The 22,289-nt window shown below is 37.9% G+C and overlaps 1 protein-coding gene across 1 annotated transcript in view; it reads left to right on the top strand.

The window, feature by feature from the left end:
• Window positions 1-636: 636 nt before the first annotated feature.
• STIM2 (stromal interaction molecule 2) overlaps window positions 637-22,289 on the top strand; it is a 162,876-nt gene continuing 141,223 nt past the window's right edge. The window contains exon 1 of the mRNA XM_082389255.1: window positions 637-1,229. Coding sequence (XP_082245381.1) covers window positions 821-1,229 — 409 coding nt within the window. The 5' untranslated portion in view covers window positions 637-820. The remainder of the gene's footprint in view (window positions 1,230-22,289) is intronic.

Raw genomic sequence — 22,289 nt, 5'->3', positions numbered from 1 at the left:
TGAAAACGATACCACCACCTAACTTTTAGAGTTACAATGTGTACATTTGTAAAGCGCTTACGACATTGCCTGGCACACTGGCACTTAGCAAGAGCTTTAAGTCTTTGATAAGTAAGTAAAACGCTATGACCTCCACTTCCATACTGCTAGCCTCTTGTAAGCCCCACCTATACCGAAATTCTGGAGACGCCGCTGTTTCCGATTACAAGGTTTTCTGACCTATGCAATTATTTTTGCTGCCATCTGCACGCTTAAAAGTCGCCCAAACGATTTCGGATGTCCGTACTCTTCTCCCCGTCCCCTTGGTTCCGGTTCCCGCTCCCCCTCCCCCGCCGCCTCAGTCGCGGTGGGGGCGTGAATGGGGGAGGGGGACGTGAATGGGGGAAGGGGGCAAGTCCGCCTTCCTCCCCACCCCCTATCTTCGCCGCTCAGCGAAAGCCTTGGAAACCACCCCACGGCTCTCGTCCTACCCGGAACGCCCCCGGGGGCGGGGCTCGAGTGCCGCGCAGGCCCAATGCAGCCCCGTCGCGCCTGCGCAGTGGAGGGGCTGAAGGAGGCGGGGGATTGGTATGCGAGCGAATGTGTGAGGGGAGGAGGCGTCCGGGCCGAGCGTGGTACTACGACGGGCGCGGGCCGGAGGGGGCGGGGGGATGCGCCGCGGCGGCGGCGGCGCGGGCGCTGGGACTGGTGTTTGGAGGCGCCAGAGCAGCGGATCCCAGTCTTGCTGCCGCAGCAGCGCGAGTGTCGCGCGCGGCCTGAAGACGACGTACCTTTTTGCTCCTCACCTTTTTTTTTTTTTTTTTTAAAATAACCGAAACCAATGAACGCAGCCGGGACCCGAGCTCCAGAGGCCGCCGGTGCCGACGGGACCAGGCTGGAGCCCGACAGGAGCTCGCGTCTGAGGCGGCGGGGGTGGCCCGAGGAGTCGCAGGAGGCGGCCGCGCCTCGCGAAGCGGGCGAGTGGCTGGCGGCCGGGGCGCCGCCGCGCTTTCCCCCCGCTCCTTCTCCGCGTCCTCATCCCGCCACGACGCCCGGCCCGGCCTCGGGCTGGCTGCGGCGGCGGCGGCGCTGGGCTGCGCTGCTGGTCCTCGGGCTGCTGGTGGCAGGCGCGGCGGACGGATGCGAGCTGGTGCCCAGGCACCTCCGCGGACGGCGGGCGGCGGGCTCTGCCGCGGCGGCCGCCTCCTCTCCCGCCGCGGCGGGGGGCGACAGCCCGGCGCTCATGACAGGTGAGGGCCGGGAGGGCGGCGGGCGGGGCTCGGCCGGGCGCTGCGGGACCCCCATCCCCGGGAGGGGCCCGCGCCCTCTGCCCGGCGCCTGCTGTTCGACGGCTCTCGTCAGTGCGCGATGCCCAGCCGGGTGCCCAGACGCCAGCGCCCTGGCAGCTGCTTGGGCGCTGCACTCCGGACGCCTTCCCTCTCCCCCTTGATACCCCGCCCTCGTCAAAGCCTCTCGACGGCAGTCGCTTCCCCGCCCTTAAGTCTGCTCTCCGGTGTTCCACGCTGAGCAATGCGGTGGTTTCTCTTCCGTGCTGCAGAAGAGCCAGCAGGGTCTGCAGGGTACTGGACTGATTTTTTTTTTTTTTTTGAAACTGCTAGGAGAAGTCAGCAGCAGCAATGCGGTATTGAGACCGCCTTTGGTGCTGCTTTTGCAAAGGCAGCTGGCAGCGAGTCTCACAGGTTCAGAGACCCGCTGAGCACAGTGTCCCGGGGGAGGCTGCTGGAGAGGATTCTTTGAGAGTCATAATACCTAGTGGTATTTAGTGGTTCCTTATTAGTATGCGGAAACCTCTAAGTCTAATGTGGACTTTTTGAGGAGTGGGGAGAAGACCGTTTTAAAGGATGGATAGATAGTATTTGCTGGTGGGAGCATCACTGGGTGCAAAGGGTGCAGAAAGCTGAGCAGGTTACCAGGAATATACCGAAAATTTACCAAGTGCAGGATATTCGGTGCTCGTATTTGAGCAGCACACTTCTGATAGACTGCAACAGCACTTTTTAAAAATATGGAACGTTCTTGAAATTATTGAAAACTGGCGAACATATGTGGTAAGGTGAGGTAGAAAATTGAATCCTTTTAAAGCTTTCCATTGTCATGTACTACTGATAGGTTGTGGTTTAAGTAGTGATGTAAGGATCTTGAAATGATTTCTTTTGGAAAAGTAGTGGAGTTTAAAGTAAGCTTTTTTTTTTTGTACTTTATTTTTAAAAGTACTTTGTAGATTTTCTACATAATTGCAGGACTAAAAAGGAAAAAGTAAAGTGGAAAAAGATGACCCATCATTAATTTAACCAAAGTGATAGTCCAACAGGCGTTTGAAAGTTACTAACAGCTGCTGTGAGTGGAGCTCAGGAGCTCTATTCTTTAGAGCAAAGCAGCTATTCTCTGGGTTCTATGACAGGATGTTTACTATTCTAGAGAGGAGGGTGTTGGTAAACTTTCCAAGCTCTTTGGAAGTTGTAGTATATGGAACATAATGATAGGAATATTTAACTTGCTTTACCCTGAAGTATATCAAGCCCTTTAAGTGGAACTTGAAACATCAGACTTATCACTGGGTAATTTTGATAAAACGATTACAGAATGATCAGTATTAGGAGTGTAATAGAGTTTGAGTGAGAGGATAGATTGGATAGTTTTATGCTTGCATAGTCTTATAGTGATTATTGGGAAAGTATCAAGATAAAACTATAATGTGAAGGTTTAATGCCTCATGCACGAAGGGAAGGAGCAGAATTACTTGGGTTTCTAGAAGCTATAGGAGTGTGGCTCTTGGTTTCTTGAGCAGAAAAGTTTGGTTAATAAATAATTGGCTAGTGTTTTATCACTATGTAGTTGCTAAAAGGGCACATGATTCGGAAAATGTAGTATTAACCACTAACAGTATGTTGTATATCATGTAGATTAGGTCAAGAAAATTACTTAAGATCGAATTTTATTTTAATAAGCTGTTTATAATCCTTCCTTTTGAATTAAATTCCTCTGAGTTATTTATGGTATTGTGAAAAAGGAAAGGTGATTCTTACTGGATGAAAAGTCTGATATATCACACAAAATTAGTTTGTGCTGTAGTGCTTTAAAATAAGTTTACTAAAATAAGATTGACCCTGGAATTTATTTTTAATATTCTTAATAGTCTTTCCCTTTGTTAGAATATTGATTTTTTAAAATAAATTTATTTAATTTTATTTTTGTCTGCATTGGGTCTTCGTTGTGCTCACGGGCTTTTCTCTAGTTGCGGTGAGTGGGCTTCTCATTGCGGTGGCTTCTCTTGGTGCGGAGCACGGCTCTAGGCGTGCGAGCTTAAGTAGTTGTGGCACGCAGGCTCAGTAGTTGTGGCTCGCGGGCTCTAGAGCGCAGGCTCAGTAGTTGTGGCGCACGGGCTTAGTTGCTCCGCGGCGTGTGGGATCTTCCCGGACTAGGGCTCGAACCCATGTCCCTTGCATTGGCAGGCGGATTCTTAACCACTGCGCCACCAGGGAAGCCTGAATATTGATTTTTTGAATCATGTAAATCACTTGAAATTTAAGATAATCAAATTACACAGTGTACAAGTTAAATTGGGTTATTTTAATAAGTTTATGTAAATACAGTCAACAAAGTTAGAGCATACTGAAAATTTCTTTGAATTATATGGTCAGTATGGGACTCCTTCCTATTCTGATTGTATGAATAGTGCTTTCTTTTATGGTTACCATTTGTAAATGTTGTGCTAAACCCAGACCATAAATTGCTGTTGTACACTTCAGGAAGTAGAACCATAGACTGAACTTAAAAAATACGGCGTTATAATCTAGGCAGTGTTAATGGGTAGAAATGGAATAGAGAGTTTCAGTAATGAAACTAAGCTTCATGTGAATGTTGAAAATGGAAAATTCTTGTAAGAATTTTGAGAGAATTGCTGTCTCTGGCTCTGTATTAAAGATGTCATTTAACTGTGAATTCTTAATAGCTCTGAAAATGACAACCAAAGTCACTTTATCTTCTCTTTTTCTCTTCGGATTAGTATTTTAAATACTTACCTTTAGGAACTTCATAAGAGTTTGCCTCTTACTAATAAAATCTAGAAAACAGCCGTTTCCACTGAAGTTTGCCTCTCAAGAGTTTTACTTTAGAGGTTTAGTGTATTTTAAGAATAAATTGCCTTTAAATCATCTATTGCATGCTTAGTTTTGAGCAAGTGGGTGTTCTTTTAAAGAGAGAGACTATGTCACATCAAAATAAACAGGCCCATTGTCATAAGAATAAATAACAATACATATATATTTAGGATTCTTACTTTCAAAGTGATTGAAATTTAAAGCAAGTTAGGGATTGGTGATTGAGTGCTTGTTGATTATAATCTAAAGCAGTGTTTGAATAATTCAAAACATCACTTTTTTTTTTCTTTTTTGCCTAACAGATTCAGAGGCAATGAATTGATCCCAGTAGGCAGTGATTGATCTCATCCAGATATGGTCCCTGAGAAATAGCTTATGAAAGGGCACACATATATACAATAGACATACACACATGCATAAATATATCGCATGTTTATAGAACACAATTATTTATTCTGACAAAATATATGTATTTGTCATATATATGTTATATATATACATATGTTACTTTGAGTAATATTTTGTGAATTTGCACGTGTTAATGTTTTCATTGTGACAATAGTTAAATTCATAGTGTACTTCACATAGTGTTAGAAAATGTTTTTCCTCCTTTTGTGAAGTTATTCTTTTTGAATTTAGCTTAGGATTTCCTGAAGCTGCCTTTTGATGGCTAGGTCTACTGCTGTATCCTTTTTTTTCCTTTCCCATAGTTTTCATTTGCCAGTCTATTTCTTTTTTAAAAAAAAAAATTTTTTTTTTTTTTTTGATGTGGACCATTTTGAAAGTCTTTATTGAATTTGTTACAACATTGCTTCTGTTTTATGTTTTGGTTTTTTGACCATGAGGCATGTGGGATTTTAGCTCCCTGACCAGGGATCGAACCTGCACCCCCTGTATTGGTAAGCAAAGTCTTAACCACTGGACCGACAGGGAATTCGCATACCAGTCTCTTTCTTTACTAGTCTTTGGCCATTGCTCTAGGTTGTTTTTTCTTTTTCCTGTTGCTGACTACAGAATTAAAGAATATACTCGTATCGCTTCTGATCTAGTCTATTCTGACCATATAAGAATTGGTAGTAATCTTATTGGTCTGGAAACATTGCATCCCTTGGTACTCTTTTTGAGAATGCTATGGCAGAACTGAGTGGCCTCTGTTGGGAATCCCCTGACACAGGAAAAACTCAGAGGGCCAGCTGGAAAAGTGGGTTCAGGATTTAGTTTAATTTTAACAATAGGATCCACACAGGAATTCTTTAATTTGCTAAAGGCTTGCTTTGTGATTGGATACATGCTAATGTTCTTAGATTAATTTAGACTTTTGAGTAACTGTATCAAGTATTTTGGATATTGCCCTATTCATTGATAATAATGCAGTGTGGAACATTTTTGGAATGATGCATGGAGATCTATATTTGTGTATAGGGTAGCTAAAATATGAACTCATTAAGCTAATGTTAAAATTAACAGCTAATAATATGATTAGCAAGCCATTTTTGATATTCGCCAAAATTTGGACCTTACCTTATTAAGACCTACCTAGGAGATTACTTCTGAATTGATCAGATTTTCATCAACCAAGCAGTTATTAAGCATATGCTGAATACCATGTAGTATGAATGGGAAAAAATACAAAAGAGACTAAGACATGGGTCTGCCTATTGGGAATAATAGGTATATTTATTAAACTATTACTGGCAGTCAGTATTGTGCTAAGTGCTTTATATACATCACTGTTTTTGATTGTGAGATTAATTCTGTTAGATAGTTGCTTTCTTCATGTAAGAGATGAGGAAACTGATGCAGGATGATCTTAAGTAACTTGTCCAAGGTTACATTTAGTAAGTAGCAGAGTCGGATGTTGACCTGTGTTTCTCTGATTCCAAAGCTTTGATTCTTAACTGGTATGTTGTATGCTTTCTTATACACACAACTAGACATAATAATGAGATAGACTGTGATTAACAATAACAGACCTAAAAATGTTGGAGAAAGAAAGGCTACTAGAGACTATTACTTGGAGGAGGGTTGGGTTTGAGCTGGACCTTTATGTATAGATAGGACTTGTTGTGGAGACGAGTGAAAAGGCTTTCAGGGAGGAAGCGTATGCAAGAATAAGGAATAAGTTAATAGTTTTCTTTAGAGTTAAGCATAGGTTGTATGTAGAGTGGCAGAAATGCAAGGAAAAAGAAGGTTTGGCCAAATTATCAAGAGCTTTAATATTCCCTAGTTTATTCCCTGTGTATCAAAATGTCAGCACATCTAAAACTGGGATACTCAGCCATGTGCTGGGGAGTATGGAAAGCCACAGGAAAGTTATGATACATTTTCTTGGCATATTAATTTTACTAGATTATTATTTTTTTTTAAATTTTATTTATTTATTTATGGCTGTGTTGAGTCTTCGTTTCTGTGCGAGGGCTTTCTCTAGTTGCGGCAAGCCGGGGCCACTCTTCATTGCGGTGCGCGGGCCTCTCACTATCGCGGCCTCTCTTGTTGCGGAGCACACGCTCCAGACGCGCAGGCTCAGTAGTTGTGGCTCACGGGCCTAGTTGCTCCGCGGCATGTGGGATCTTCCCAGACCAGGGCTTGAACCCGTGTTCCCTGCATTGGCAGGCAGATTCTCAACCACTGCGCCACCAGGGAAGCCCTACTAGATTATTTTGAAAGCAAACATTAAATATTTAATAGATAGTAATTTAAAACATTTAACAATACTAAACATGCCCAAGTTATGGAAAATGTAAGTTTACTTTAAATTTTAAGGTCAAATGAAAGGCTTAAAAAGGTGTTTTGACCTTTCAGAATGTTTTGTTCGTGAACTTAGAGTTCTAAATCTATTATCCTGTCAGGGGTTGAGAAGCCCTGTGGTTTTTAAACATGGGAGTGACATGACCTCAGTGTTTGAAAAGCTAAGTCTAGGTGGATGGAAGTGAGGAGATAAGAGAGATAAAGAGGCCAATTAGTAAGCTATATAGAAGTGGAGGTCTTGAAAATTTAAAAGATACGGTGGCTATGAGAATGTTTAGAGGAAATTTTATAAAATTTCCTTTATGGTTAGATTAGAAAGGAATCTATATAAAGTCTAAGAAATAAAAATTGCCTTTAACCTTTAAACTCCTAGAGTTTGTAAAATGACTTAAATTGGTACAAGTCCTTGAAAACAGGCAAGAAGGAACACTTTGTTGTAGAGCGTCTTTATTTCAAATGTGCCTATTTAATTACTATTTTTGTATATGATTGGACTTATGTGATGATTTACAAACGGTTTATATGAAACTTTTTAGTATTCCATATTTAAAAATTCATGTTTATTCCTTAACAAAGATAACTGTTTCCAGATTGAACTAACATTACCATGCATCAGGGTTGAACTCCCCCCAGCCGCCATTTGAATAACAGTGTCTCAGAGTACTGATATATTATTTGTTTCAAAATTAACTTTTGAATTTCATTGTGTGAATTTCACACTTGATCTGTAGATGATTTCAAATGCCAAATCTAAATGATTTGTTCCTTTCCTTATCGTTCTAGATCTTTATATTAGTAGGTATTCAATCCGGATATTCAATCCGTCTTGACACTTTCTAATCCTACCTTCAGTAACTATTGTCCTTGACTGGTTTCATTGTTGTAGATTTAAGGTTGGTTCTCCCCTAAGCCTGTGTCCTCAGTCTGTGTTCCTCTAGTCTACCTGAACATTTCCTCCTCAGAGAACTTCATTACTAGGAAAGTTCTAAATTGGGGGTGGGGAACCCCAAGCCAATGATTGATTTGACTTTTGGCTTTATTTCATTTGGCCCTTGAGGTGATACTGCACAACCATCATGGCTGCAGTCCTGAGAGTAATTTCCTTTCTGTTAGGCTTTATCAGCCATCTTGTCTAAAGTGAAACAACTTTAGGCTAAGATTAGTTTTAGAATGTTTAATAGTGACTTTTCAGTGTTTTCTTAAGATAATGGTAACCCCCCCACCCCAGGACCAGGGAACCAGAGTATGACAAACACAGTTTACTTGGACTAGTTCATTTCAGAACTCAGGTGTCTGTATCTGTCCCAGTGTTCTTGCAAATGAATTTATCTTTTTGTGTGCCTGGATCTTGGCCTCTGTAACTTACTCTTTTTCCCCTAGTCATTTTCATTTTCTCTACCTCTCTCTTTGATTTTCCTAAACTTGACATTATATGGAACTGAAAATGTCAAAGAAGATTTTACTGAATTAAGTAAAAACTGGTTTTTAAATTTTGAAAATATTTGAAGTGAGTATCTTATTTAGGTAATTAAAAAATAGTAAGAAACCTCATCACAAACCCCCAGAGTAATGAAAGTGATTCATAATTGTTTCTTAAGTGATTCTCAATAAGTGAAAAAGGTTTTAAAATCCTTACTTGAAATTTTTTCCTGCTATTCAGCACAGTGTACGGGTCCATGTTATTGCACTCATGTTTTCTTTGCACTATTGTTTTTCTTTCCTTTCAAAAATATATGATGTTGAGTAATAGATAATCTTAGTTCCCCTTCTTTACTCCTAGTCTCCAGCAATAAATCTTTTAATTTTTCCATTAATGACAAGTATGTAATTTTTCCTCTTTTCCTGCTCTGTCCTCTTCATCTGTTCTTTCTACTTTGTCACAAACATTCAGACTGTGTTAATCTTTGATATTTCTTTCTTCTGTATTTCTGTGTACCAAATTAAAAAAAAGCTACTCCAGATCTTTGTCCAGCTGTGGTACAGGTATCCTTTGCTGTTTCTTGAATTTGCTTTTTTAAATATACCTTGCAGTGTGCATCCAGTATTTGGTTCTAGGTCGGTTGAAATGGATCCTAAAAAACCCAGAGGCTAAAAGTGAGAAAGTCAGGCTTCAGTGAATGTGTGTGTACGCATATAGTTTTGAACATTTTTTAGTTACTGTTTTGTGTCAGAATGATGCAAAGAACTGAGAATATAAAAATTGACCATTTTTATTGTTGCAAGAACAATATAAATTTGAAAATTGCTAGAGAGTGGATCACATAATTTTAAAAAATGTATAAATATAATTTAAAAAATTGAGGTATAGATGATATACAATATTATATGTGTTTCAGGTGTGCAACAGTGATTCACAATTTTCAAAGGTTATACTCCATTTATAGTTATTATAAAATGTTGGCTGTATTCCCTGTGTATCCTTGTAGCTTATTTTATACATAATAGTTTGTACCTCTTAATTCCCCACCCCTATCTTGCCCCTTCCCCCTTCCGTCTCCCCACTGGTAACCACTAGTGCTCTATATCTGTGAGTCTTTCTTGTTTTGTTATATTCACTAATTTTGTTTTTTAAAATTCCACATATAAGTGATATCATACAGTATTTGTCTTTCTCTGACTTACTTCACTTAGCATAATACCCTCCAAGTCCATTCATGTTGTTACAAATGGCAAAATTTCATTCTTTTTTATGGCTGAGTGGTATTCCATTGCCTGTGTGTTTGTGTGTGTGTACACACGCATACATACACACCACATCTTCTTTATCCATTCGTCTGTTGATGGACACTTAGGTTGCTTCCATATCTTGGCAATTGTAAATAATGCTGCTGTGAACATTGGGGCGCATGTACCTTTTCAAATTAGTGTTCTCCTTTTTTTTGGATATATAACCAGGAGTGGAATTTCTGGGTCATACGGTACTTCTATTTTTAGTTTTTTGAGAAATCTCCATACTGTTTTCCACAGTGGCTACATCAGTTTGCATTCCTACCAACAGTGTGCGAGGGTTCCCTTTTCTCTACGTCCTCACCAACATTTGTTATTTGTGTTCTTTTTGGTGATAGCCATTCTTAATAGATACCTCATTTATAATGAGGTGATATCTCATTATAGTTTTAATTTGCCTTTCTCTGATGATTCATGATGTTGAGCATCTTTTCATATGCCTGTTGGCCATCTGCATGTCTTCTCTGGAAAAATGCCTGTTCAGGTCTTCTGCCCATTTTTTGATTGGGTTGTTTGCTTTTTTGATGTTGAATTGTATGAGCTGTTTATATATGTTGGGTATTAACTGCTTATTCGTCATATCATTTGCAAATATTTTCTCCCATTCAGTAGGTTATCTTTTTGTTTTGTCAGTGCTTTCCTTTGCTGGGCAAAGCTTTTAAGTTTCATTTGGTCCCATTTGATTATTTTTGGTTTTATTTCCTTTGCTTTAGGAGACAGAGCCCAAAATTATTGCTACGATTTATGTCAAAGAGTTTTCTACCTATGTTTTCTTCTAGAATTTTTGTGGTTTCTGGTCTTACACTTAGGTCTTTAATCCATTTTGAACTTATTTTTGTATATGGTGTTAGAGAATGTTCTAATTTCATTCTTTTACATGTAGCTGTCTAGTTTTCCCAGCACCACTTATTGGAGAGACTGTCTTTTCTCCATTGCATGTTCTTGCCTCCTTTGTCATAGATTAATTGACCATAAGTGCGTGGATTTATTTCCAGGCTCTCTGTTCTGTTCCGTTGATCTATGTGTCTGTTCTTATGCCAGTACCATACTGTTTTAATTACTGTAGCTTTGTAGTAGAGTCTGAAGTCAGGGAGCATGATTCCTCCAGCTCTGTTCTTTCTCAAGATTGTTTTGGCTCTGTGTGTTCCCATACACATTTTAAAAAAATATATATTTTAAAAATTTATTTGGCTGTGTTGGGTCTTAGTTGCGGCACATGGGATCTTTCGTTGTGGCGCGTGGGCTCTTTGTTGTGGCACACGGGCTTGTCTCTAGTTGTGGTGCACGGGCTCTCTAGTTGTGGCGTGCAGGCTCTAGAGCTCATGGGCTCAGTAGTTGTGGTGCATGGGCTTAGTTGCCTCGCGGCACGTGGGATCATAGTTCCCTGACCAGGGATCGAACCTGTGTCCCCTGCATTGGAAGGCGGATTCCCAACCACTGGACCACCAGGGAAGTCCCTCCATACAAATATTAAAACTATTTGTTCTAATTCTGTGAAAAATGCCCTTGGTTTTGATAGAGATTGCAATGAATCTGTAGATTGCCTTGGGTAGTATGGTCATTTTAACAATATTAATTCTTCCAGTCCATGAACACAGTATACCTTTCCATCTGTTTTTGTTGTCTTCAGTTTCTTTCATCAGTGTCTTACAGTTTTTCGAGTACAAGTCTTTTACCTCCTTAGGTAGATTTATTCTTAGGTATTTTATTCTTTTTGATGCAGTTGTAAATGGGAATGCTTCCTTAATTTCTCTTTCTGATAGTTTGTTGTTAGTCTATAGAAATGCAACAGATTTCTGTGTATTTGTTTTTTAAAAGGAAATGACTAGGTAGCTTATCTAGGAGCGTTCCTGCATTTACTAAAAATATCTTTTAGAATTTTTATTACAAGTGCTTGTTATACATTTGCAGTATTGCAAATAAGTCTCCTTTTCCCTTTCTTTGGAAAAAGGTATAATATAAACAAACATTCTTTTTTGTTCACCCCTTTGTATTACTTCTATTCTTCATTTACAAACAAACCAAAAACTACAAGCAAACAAACAAAAACCCTCAGTGACTTTTATATGCCAGTCACCAAATCAGATGTTTGGAATTCCAGGATTAATAAGCTATTGACTGTGCTTTGTTTTCCAGGAGGAGATATAACCACTTAAAGGGTGATGATACATTGTGATGAGGATATATGGACATTAGGGCATGTGCTGTATTCAGTAAAATTAAATACAAAGTTGGGAGTCCCTAACTTTGATGTGAGGAGGTGGGTTATTAATGAAGATGTCCCCCCTTCCTCACAGTAGGGGTATTCACTGAGACTATATAAGAGTTTGTCAGATAGGGAAAATTATAATGGTGTGAGAGAAGTCAGCTGAGTGGGGAATGACATTGATCATACACATTGGCGTTTGAGAATGCTGGATGGTGATTGTGAATTACCAAATACCCAGGATGGCAGAGTCAGTGGTCAGCCTGCTTGTAGTGTACAAACATTTATATTTGCATGTGGGATTCAAATTTATGCCTGGCATTTGTATGTTTTATCTCATTTAATCCTTGTAGAAGCCTTGTGAAATTGTCATCTCCATAATAAATTATTCCGTATAGTGGAGATTTAGGATTGCTTTCAAATAGTTTATGCCTTAAAAATCCTCCAGTGTCAAGGAGTGTTATGACAAAGCCCAGGGTGTGATTAGAAGTGAATTAGGAAATGAGGCTGGAGAAGTAGCAGAATTAAACTTTTTGATTAATGTTAAGTTCTAGATCTTTATTGTCCAAGGAACTTTATGAGTTCTTTCTTCATTTATCTTGGTAAATAACCAGTTTTTCATTTTTAAAAATTTTGCTATTAAATATTCTGAACTCTTAAAAAATACACATTTAAAATGTATGATTCCTGGGGCTTAAGACAAAGGACTTTTTAAAAAAAATTGGTATTCTCAACAAGTGGGTAATTCCTATTTGTGCTTTGTTTTCATGAATATTCCTTAAGGATGGAATGCAATTTTTAAGAAACATAGCATTTTATATCTTGAATTTTTATTTGGGCTGTAAGTCTGTTCCAACTAGTGTGGTTAAGAGCATAGCCTCTTGACTAGAGCATGATTTCCTGGGCTTGAGGCCCAGTCTGACAGTGGTTTTGTAATTTAGGGTAGGTGATTTAACCTATTAGTACCTAAATTTCCTTATCTCTAAAATGGGTTTAAAGTATAAATGTGTTAATCTATGTAAAGTGCTTAGAGTGTGGCAAGTGTAAGTGTTCAATTACTGTTGACTTTTTTTTTAATCTATAGATATAGATGTAGGAAAGTTGTAGAAATGTGCTGTGATATATTGAGTATTATTAAAATGTTTTACATGCATTTAGAAAAGTAAGTAGGCATAGTTTGAGTCAGTTCTGTGATCTAAACAACCATTAATGGTCTGATATTAGTTAAAACTTTGTAGAAATACAGAACTAAGTATAGGCAGAGATTGAGGCGTACTGTGGTGTTTTTAAAAAGTCGGTTGCATCATTGTCTTGTTTTGTACCTTTATTATTTTATATAATTAAAAGATATGAAGCATTTAGAAGTTGAAATATTAGTCTTAAAAATCTTTAATTTCTGAGTGTAAAGATTTATTATAGGAAAGTTAGAGCATATCGGAAAGTATAAAGTCAACATGTCTACCTCAATAACTAGAAATAATAGTTGTCACATCAGTTAGTCTTTTAAAGATCTGTATATATATTTATATATATTTAATAGGCTTATAGAATGATTTTTTCTTAATGTGAAATTACTCAATAAATATTTGAATGTTAAGTATATAACAGGCATATGATAAGTATTCGGGACATAATGATGAACAGGATTGATGAGGTCCTTGTCCCTGTGGAACTTGCATTTTGTTTGGGAAGATAGGGGAAAAAAATAGTATTTTAATTTGCGAGAAATGCTACCAAGGAACAGAAGAGACATAAGATAGAAAAGAATGTGGATGGTGTGGGGACACCTATTAGTTTAGGTAGCCTGGTTGGGGAAGGCTTCTGAGAAGGTCACATTTAAGGTGACATCTGAAGGATAATAAAGAGCCAAGTCTGTGAAGAATTAGGGATGAGCATTCCACACAGGGGTGATAGAATGGACAAAGACCTTGAGGCAAGAAAGAATTTGAATTGTTTGAGGAAGTGAGAGAGTATCATTTTGACTGAGCATCTTGAAGGAGGAGAGTAGCATGTGATCTGGCTGTACAGGCAGGAAGGACCAGATGGTACAGAGCCTCATGGACCTTGTTTGGAGTTTATCAGTGGGTGATAGGAAGCAGCTGAAGCATTTTAAGGAGAGGAGTGAAGTGATATGATTTACTTTTTTTTTTTTTTCTCCTTTGGCCTGCTGTGTATGTATGTTATGAAAAAAACATAACATAAAATTTACCATCTTAACCATTTTTAAGTGTACGGTTCAGTAGTGTTAAGTATATTCACTACTATCTACTTTCTGTTTCTATGAATTTGACTATTTTAGATACCTCATATAAGTGGAATTATTCAGTATTTGTCTTACTGTGACTAGCTTATGTCACTTAGCATAAGGTCCTTAAAGTTCACCCTTGTTGTATATGACAGGATTTCCTTCTATCTTAAGGCTGAATAATATTCCATTGTATGTTTGTACCGCATTTTTTTATATCCATTCATCTGTCGAAGGACACTTGTGTTGCTTTTACCTCTTGGCTATAGTGAATAGTGCTGCTATGAACGTGGGTGGGCAAATATCTCTTTGAGACTCTGCTTTCAATTTTTTGGTGTATATATACTCAGTGGTGGGGTTGCTGGAGCATATGGTAGCTTTTTTTTTTTTTTAATTTTTTAAGAAAACTCTGTACTGTTTTCCATGGTGGTCGTACCATTTTACAGTCCCACCAACAGAACACAAGGGTTCTAGTTGCTCCATGATTTACATTTTAAAGATTTCTTTGGCTGCTCTTTGGGGAATGAATTGTTGGGAGCAAGAGTGACCACAGGGAGATTGCCTAGGAGAGTAATTGTTAAGAGTCCAGTTGAGAGTTAATAATGGCTTGGATTAGGATGATAGGAGAAAAGGAAGGGTTAACAAGATGTTTTGGAATTATTGAATAGAATCAATTTGACTTGCTGATGGATTGGGAAACAAGAGTGAAGGAAAGGGAGGAATCAAGGGTAATTCTTAGATTGGTGGTTTCAAGGTTCCCAATGACATCCATGATGCTAATGCAGGTAAGAAAGTTTCCCGGAGCCCTCAACATAGTTCTTCTCATGTCTCATAGGTCAGGCCTGGGTTATTGGATAATGGAAATAGGATTTCCCTTGTTTAGAACAATCAAGTTTCATTGTCCCAGGCCTAGGGGAGTGGCCCACCTTCCTGAGCACATTGCTGGCCCATATTTGGACAGAATGGAGGTTCCCTTAGGAAGGAAGAATAGAGGGAGTGACACATAACTAATTAACTTTGTGAGCTTTGGGGAAGCATCTTGACTTCTTTGCTTCATTTGTAAAATGGGAGTATAACTACCTCACAGAGTTGTTGTGAAGACTAAATAAAATAGTGTATTTGAAATGCTTAGCAAGGAATATAAATGCTGAACAAATGTCATTTTCTTTACGTCATTCTCCCTCCACCCCATCTTTTTTTTGACTTTGTATTTCTTTTAATTATGCCACTGTTTTCTGATCAACCAAACTTACAGTCTTGGAATTATATTTGACTTTTTCCCCACTCTTTTCATTTTTATTGCTACCATATTTGTTCTGAACTAAATCATTTGTGTTAGAGGAGGCAATAATCTTATAACTCATCTTGCATTCTCTTATATTCTAGTTTCATTAATAAAGCTTTTATTATTTTCCACTTATACCAAATTAAATTTAAACATGTTACGAAGTTCATAGTGGACACAAGCTGCTGCTGATCTTCTGCATGTTATAAGTATACTCCAGCAAAATTAGGCTACTCCGTGTTCTTTGAACACACCTTATTTCCTCCTTTATTCTTTTCCTTACGTGTTTCTCTCATGCTAGAGTGTCCTCTCAATCTCTCAAGGTCCATTCTAAATGTTTGTTTATTCAGTCAGTAAATATTGATAATATTCTGTGTTCAGCGCACTGTTGTAAGAGTTGGAGATGTCATAGTTGGCAAAAATTGACATGGCTCCTGCTCTTCCGTGTTTCTGTTGTCATAAAGTCTTTCCAGAGTCATCTTTAATTTGAGGGCATGACTTCTTCCACCTTGGAACTTTCTTAACAGATTCTTTATACCCTTCTTACTGCAATTCTGACAGGCAATATCTGTCTACTTATGTTTGTTGTATTATAGTGGTTCTTCTTTAGTTTTTACTCAATTGAGGTATCTTTCTCTTAAAAGTTGTACCATAGTCTTGTAGATACTTTTTGACTTGAAGCTTTGTCTTTGATTGTAATCTGTTATAGTTGATGATACCTTACATTTATATAGTGATTAATCATTTACAAATATCACTTTGATACAGTGTGTCCAGCACTTTAAAATAAGTTAGTCTGGAATGTTGCATGATTTAATCATTGACATCTGTTATGATCCAATATGTCTTTCTTGGTGTTGAAAAATTTTTTGTGTTAGGTATTTTTGGGAAGAACTGTAGCACATCTTCATCTGTGACTGCTAACTTCTAATGGAAAAATGTTACAGGATTAACTTTGTTTTTCACTTTTATAGACTGAGCAGTTATAATTAATATATTACTCAGTTGGCTTAAGTCATGAACTCTTCTTTAATTGATAATTTCACATCTTTTTCAAAGAGTTTAGGGAAATTTAAAATGATGTGATTATTAAAAAGGATGGAATTTTATTCAACCTGTAATCTTACAGACTTTAAAAACATTTAAAAAGTGCTGATTAATGTGAAATTAAGAGCAGTAGAATCAGTAAGTATTAGGCAGGGACTGTGAGATTACAGTGTGTTATTTAGTTGGGGAGTATATTCAACAGATGTTTGAATGCCTACTTCAAACTACTAGACACTTTTTAGGTGCTGCAGAAATATAGAAAACTAAACAAATGAAGTCTCTGCTCTCATTTCACTTTTAATGCTCTGGTTACTTGTCATGCAGTTGTAGTTTTGCTATATACAGTATCTGATCTTTGAACAAATTGACAACTTCCTCATTTTATGGTTGCCACTGATCCCAGTGTTCACTAGTTCCCAGACTCTTTTGTAGTTGAAGCTAAGTGGTACATTGATTTTATTTATCAATCTTTTTACTCATTTATAATATCAGTTATACAAGTCACGATAAATCTCTTTGAGTTTTATACAAAGCATATACAAATACATGTTTTCTAAAATCAACTTTAGTACAATACGGTAGACCTAGAACTAGAATCCAGACTCTATTAACTCCTGGTCCTGTGTTGTTTTTGCCATATGCTATATAATATTTCTTTATGGGACCTATTTTTTTCTCACTGTCCCTCCCCCCATCCCTCCATCCCTCCCCTGCCCCCCACTGCTTCCTCCTCCCACAGTCCACCCATAGCTTGATGCAGCTGCCTCTGCCTGCCATGCCCCCATCTGCTCTCCTAGTGGGTGCTTCTGCCCTCAGCTCATGCTTCTGCCTTGTTAAAGGTGTGTGGTTAGCTTCACGTTTGATGTCTCCTTGGAAGCCTCTTTCTGGGTAGTGTGGCTGTGTGCAAGCATTAGGATATCCATTTTTCTGAGCCTGTATCTTTGTCAATTTTTATACTTTTATTTGCAGCTCTTGGAGTTTATGTTATCTTCTTTTTTTTAGCTTTTATTAAAATTTTTTTTCTGTAGTCATATGTTTGTTACCATTTGTAGAATCTTAAAAAGAAACCAAAGTTCACATTTTGTGTCTTAACATGTTTAAAAATTTTTACTGTTTTTACCTTTTGACTTTTTGGGGGTCTATTTTAAAATGTCATAGAAACATGCAGATATGTTGGCCCTCTGAATTTAGTCAAAACACATATGAAAATCTCTGATAAATTGTTTAAACTTGTTTATAAAATTATCAACTAGCTTTTATGGTGTACTGAAAATTTAGGTTTACGTTTTGAAGTCTTTAAAAATTTGTTTTCAGGTACATGGCTGATAGTCATGACATTCATTATAAGCCTTGAATACTGAACTGTTAATAATTAGGACTGTTTTTTTTCATATTCTAGGTTAGTAAAGGAGTAAAAAATTGTTATGATATTGTAGGACCTCCAATTTATAATGAAACAACGTGGGAATAGACTGCTTAGGAAATAAAAGATAATAAGATAAGTCTTTTTTTGTATTCAGTCATTTTTTCCAGATTTCTAGATAAACAGCAGCTGTACTTGTTAAATACAAATTCCAAAGCAAGACATGGTATGTTTATAGATAATACCTTTCTAATCATGCTGAAGATGTTCCTGAAAAATCTTAACCCTACCACAATTTGAAATTGAAGAACTAAGATCCTATAGGAAAAATGGGCTTTGAAGTGAGGATCAACAGACACATGAAAGTCTATTTTTTAAAAATAAATTTATTTATTTATTTATGGCTGCGTTGGGTCTTTGCGGCTGCAGCGGGCTTTCTCTAGTTGCAGAGAGCGGGGGCTACTCTTTGTTGTGGTGCGCGGGCTTATCATTGCAGTGGCTTCTTTTGTTGCGGACATGGGCTTTAGGCACACGGGCTTCAGTAGTTGTGGCACGTGGGCTCAGTAGTTGTGGCTCGCAGGCTGTAGAGAGCAGGCTCAGTAGTTGTGGCGCACGGGCTTAGTTGCTACACGGCTTGTGGGATCTTCCCTGGCCAGGCCTTGAACCTGTGTCCCCTGCATTGGCAGGAGGATTCTTAACCACTGTGCCACCAGGGAAGTCCTCTAGATCATTTTTATGTGGAGATAGTAAATAATATGTCGTATTTTTATGGGTAATAGAAAATATTTTTACAATATCTGCTAAATACATACTCCTCAGTAGCTAATTATTTCAAGCTATATCTTTATTGAAACCTTTTATTTTAAACTTGCTTGATATAAAATAATGATAACTTCACAATTTTAAGAGTTTTCTGACCTCCTTGGGTCTGTGATTTGTTGTCTTTATTTAATTTTGGAAAATGTCAACTGTTATCTTTTGAGATAATTCTGTTCTATTTTTCTTCATTGGGACTCCAATTAAGTGTATGTTAGACCATTTGATATTGCCCCACAATCATTGGGTGCTTTCTTCTGGTTTCTTTTTTTTTTTTTAAACACCCTTGTTTTCTCTCTTTGTTTCACTTATAGTTTCCATATCTCTGCTGAAATCCCCCATCTGTTCATACATATTATCCAGATCCTTTTGCATAGTAATCTTTTCCTCTAGGTCTTTTAACATGTTAATCATAGTTATTCTGGCATCTCTGTCTGACAGTTCTAACATCAGGGTCATCTCTGTGTTTGGTTCTGTTGTTTGCTTTATCTCTTGACAATGAATTTGTTTTTCCTTTTTTGTGTGTCTCATAATTTTTGATTGGATGACAGAACAGTTGAGACTGAGGACATAAATGTTGCATATGTCCAGAAAGGGGTATGTTTCTTCTATTAGACAATTAGTATGGTAGTTTGAGTTAGTTTTGTCACTAGTTGAGCTGGGTGTGGCTCTGTTGTTACTATTGTCATGTTCAGTGCACCACAGACCTGAAATTTCCCCAGTGGAGTATTGCTTTTATTTGGTGTTTTGTGTGGCCTGAGTATTGTTCCTGCTCCACTGGCAACTGTCCACAGCATGGCTGTGCTACAGAGAGGCCCTCTTTGTGTGTGCTACTGTGGGAGTGGAGGAGTTCTTGGTTCTCCTGATTTGCCTTCAGCTTTAGGTAGAGCTTTTGAGCTTGGACCTTGGCAGTGGGCAGCTAAACTCTGCCTCGTATCTGAGGGAGGAGTTAGACTTGAGAGAGTTTCCTGTCTTTTGCCAAGGGGTAGCTAACTGCTTAGCTGCAGTATGGGATCCTGAGCCAAGTGGGTTTCTTGTCTTTCTCCTGAGGTAGTGGGATTTTACTTCTGCCTCTCCTTTAGGAGCAGTGCATCTTTGCCTGGGCCCTGGGGATAGGAGAATTTCTCAACTCCATCCCAGAGGTAAATACCTGCTTCTTCTGGTCTGTGCTTCTCTCTCAGACTCTAATACTGATTTTTGGTATATGTCTCTTTGCTAATGCTTTCCTTCCAGGTTTTGGATTCTGTTCTCTTATCCTGGTACTCAGTTGTATTCCCTGCCTAGGTCTTGACTTCCTGTTGATAATTCTTTGCTGCCCAGACCCCCATGGTCTAACTAAATTCCTAGTCTTGTGCTCCCTCTGCATTCTGTTCAGGTTGAGTCATCAACATTACTGAAGTAGGGTACTTACTGAAAAGACAGTAAGGTTTTCAGTTAATTCTGTGATTCAGAAATTGCCAATTATTCTAGTTAATCTACTTGACTGTGTATTATACTTAACCCTCTGGACCTTGGATTGTTGTGTAATTTGTACCAAAAAGTTTCTAATGAGGATTCCATCTTCTCCTTGGTTGATTTCACAATCTAACGGTTGTTACAGTTTTTATTCTTCATTGCTCACCTGTGGTGTAGAGTGTATGGTTTTGTAGAGATTGAGTCAGATGACCTGGGTTTAAATTCCTATTTCACCATTTCTTTTATCTGCTTGTCTGTTTATCCATAAAATATTTATTGACTAACTTTTCTGTTCTGGTTGCAGAGTCATTACTATGACTTCTGGCAGATTTAATTTATTGAGCACAGTCATTATGTTAAATAAGTGTTTTTCATAGGTTCACATTTAATTCTTCCAACACCTCTGTAAGAGCAGTAGCTATTTTTGTTTTTGTTTTGTTTTGTAGTAATTATATGAGGAAATATTGAGTAATTATTTTAGGAAACTGAAGGCCTGAATAGTTAAGAATCATGTCCACTGCCTCTAGATAGTAAGAGAAGCAAACCTTCCACAAACATTAGTAATGTTTATCTGATGGATACTTCATAATATACTTAACTCTTCCTCTATTAGAAACATACTTTAAGTTTTGTAAGTAATGATTCAGCCGGACTCCTAGGAGCTATACTTGATTGTTCTGAGTTCTCATGTCCCACATCCTGACCATCTGTCAGTAAATACTATGGGTTCTAACTACCCACATATGTTTTGAGTTTCTCTACTTTTCTCTATTCCCATTGCCATCACTCTAGTCCAGGCCACCATTACCCCCAACTGAGATTCCTGCAGTAGCTTCCTAACTTCTTGTTATTGCTCTTGACCTTTGACAGTCTGTCCTCTCAGAAGCCTCTAAAAATGCACATAAGATCATTTTCTTCCCCATTCAGTGGCTTTACTTTGTAATTATAATAAAATAGCAACTTTTTACCCTGGTCTGCAAATCCCTGCTTGTTCTGGCCCCTACCTACCTCTCCACATCTCTTTTTGCCATTTTATCCCACACTGAGTTCCTTTGTGCTGCTAGAATATGCCAAACTCTTTCCCTGTTTCTAAGTCTTAGCACTTGAGGTTTTCTGTGTTTACTGTTCCTCTGTTCCTCATCAGCTTTTTTGCATGGCTGCCTTTAGTGTTTGGTTTTGCATCGTTTTCAGAAAGATGTTTTTTGGTGATCACCTATAGGGGCAGTCTCCTTCATATCTTCAATAAATTCACAAATCACTTTTAATACTTAGATACACTTTATAACTAGAAATTATATTTTGATATATTTATTAACTTGCTATCTGTACTTGCCCAAAGAAATGTAAGCTCCTAAAAATTGGACCCCTGTCTGTCTTGTTTGTATAATACCTAAATAGTGTCTAATATGTCATAGGTAATCCATGAAACTTTTTGGATGATGAATGTCTTGATTCATGCCTTTTGTGCATAAGCCTTTTTCTGTATTTTGATCTTTTCTCCCCTGAAGCTAGAAAGCCAAAGTAGAATTAAGCTAAGGGAAATGTTTACTGTATTTTTAACCATATGTGGTAATTTAAACTTTTCAGAAATGATTTCCTCTCTTTTTATTTAGATCTTACGATACTTAAAATGAGTGCTGGGCCATCTCAATTTTCATTCTTCTTTTATATAGTTTTTTTTATTACGAACTTGGAAAATACAGACAAGTGTAGCTAAGAGAATAAAACAAATTTCAGCCTCAGAACCACTTTGGTATTGTTCTTTTTTATATACAGTATTACTATATGTATATAGTTGCAGTCCTCTTAGATGCAATTTTGCATCTTGCTTTTAAAAATCTAACATTCTGAGCTTTTTCCTAACTGTTAAATGGAATAGAAGACATGTTTACTTGTTCTTATTGTTGGATAGATTCCCATTGTTAAATAGATTGTCTTCAGTTTTTCCACTAAAAATATTGTTATAAACATTTATGCGCAGAAACCTTTCTGGCATTTTGGATTTTAAGGGTACATTCCCAAAAGCATACTATTAGATTAAAAGGTATGAATATTTTAAGATTTAAAAAATATGTATTACTGGCAGTGTATGTATATTTTTGCCTAATTCATATATTACTGCCAAATTGCTTTCTGGAAGGATTGTGTTTTTGAGTGCCCATTGGTGTTTTCATTGAAAAAGAAACTTTGCTATTTTGGGTGAATGTGTTTTTGAGTGCCCATTGGTGTTTTCATTGAAAAAGAAACTTTGCTATTTTGGGTGAAATATCATGTTTCATTTCTTTAATTATTATAGT

Source organism: Balaenoptera borealis (assembly GCF_965194805.1).
Source record: "Balaenoptera borealis genome assembly, chromosome: 4".
Taxonomy (NCBI): Eukaryota; Metazoa; Chordata; class Mammalia; order Artiodactyla; family Balaenopteridae; genus Balaenoptera; species Balaenoptera borealis.
Note: the sequence above shows the minus strand (reverse complement) of the source record. Positions and strands in the feature narration are given on the sequence as shown.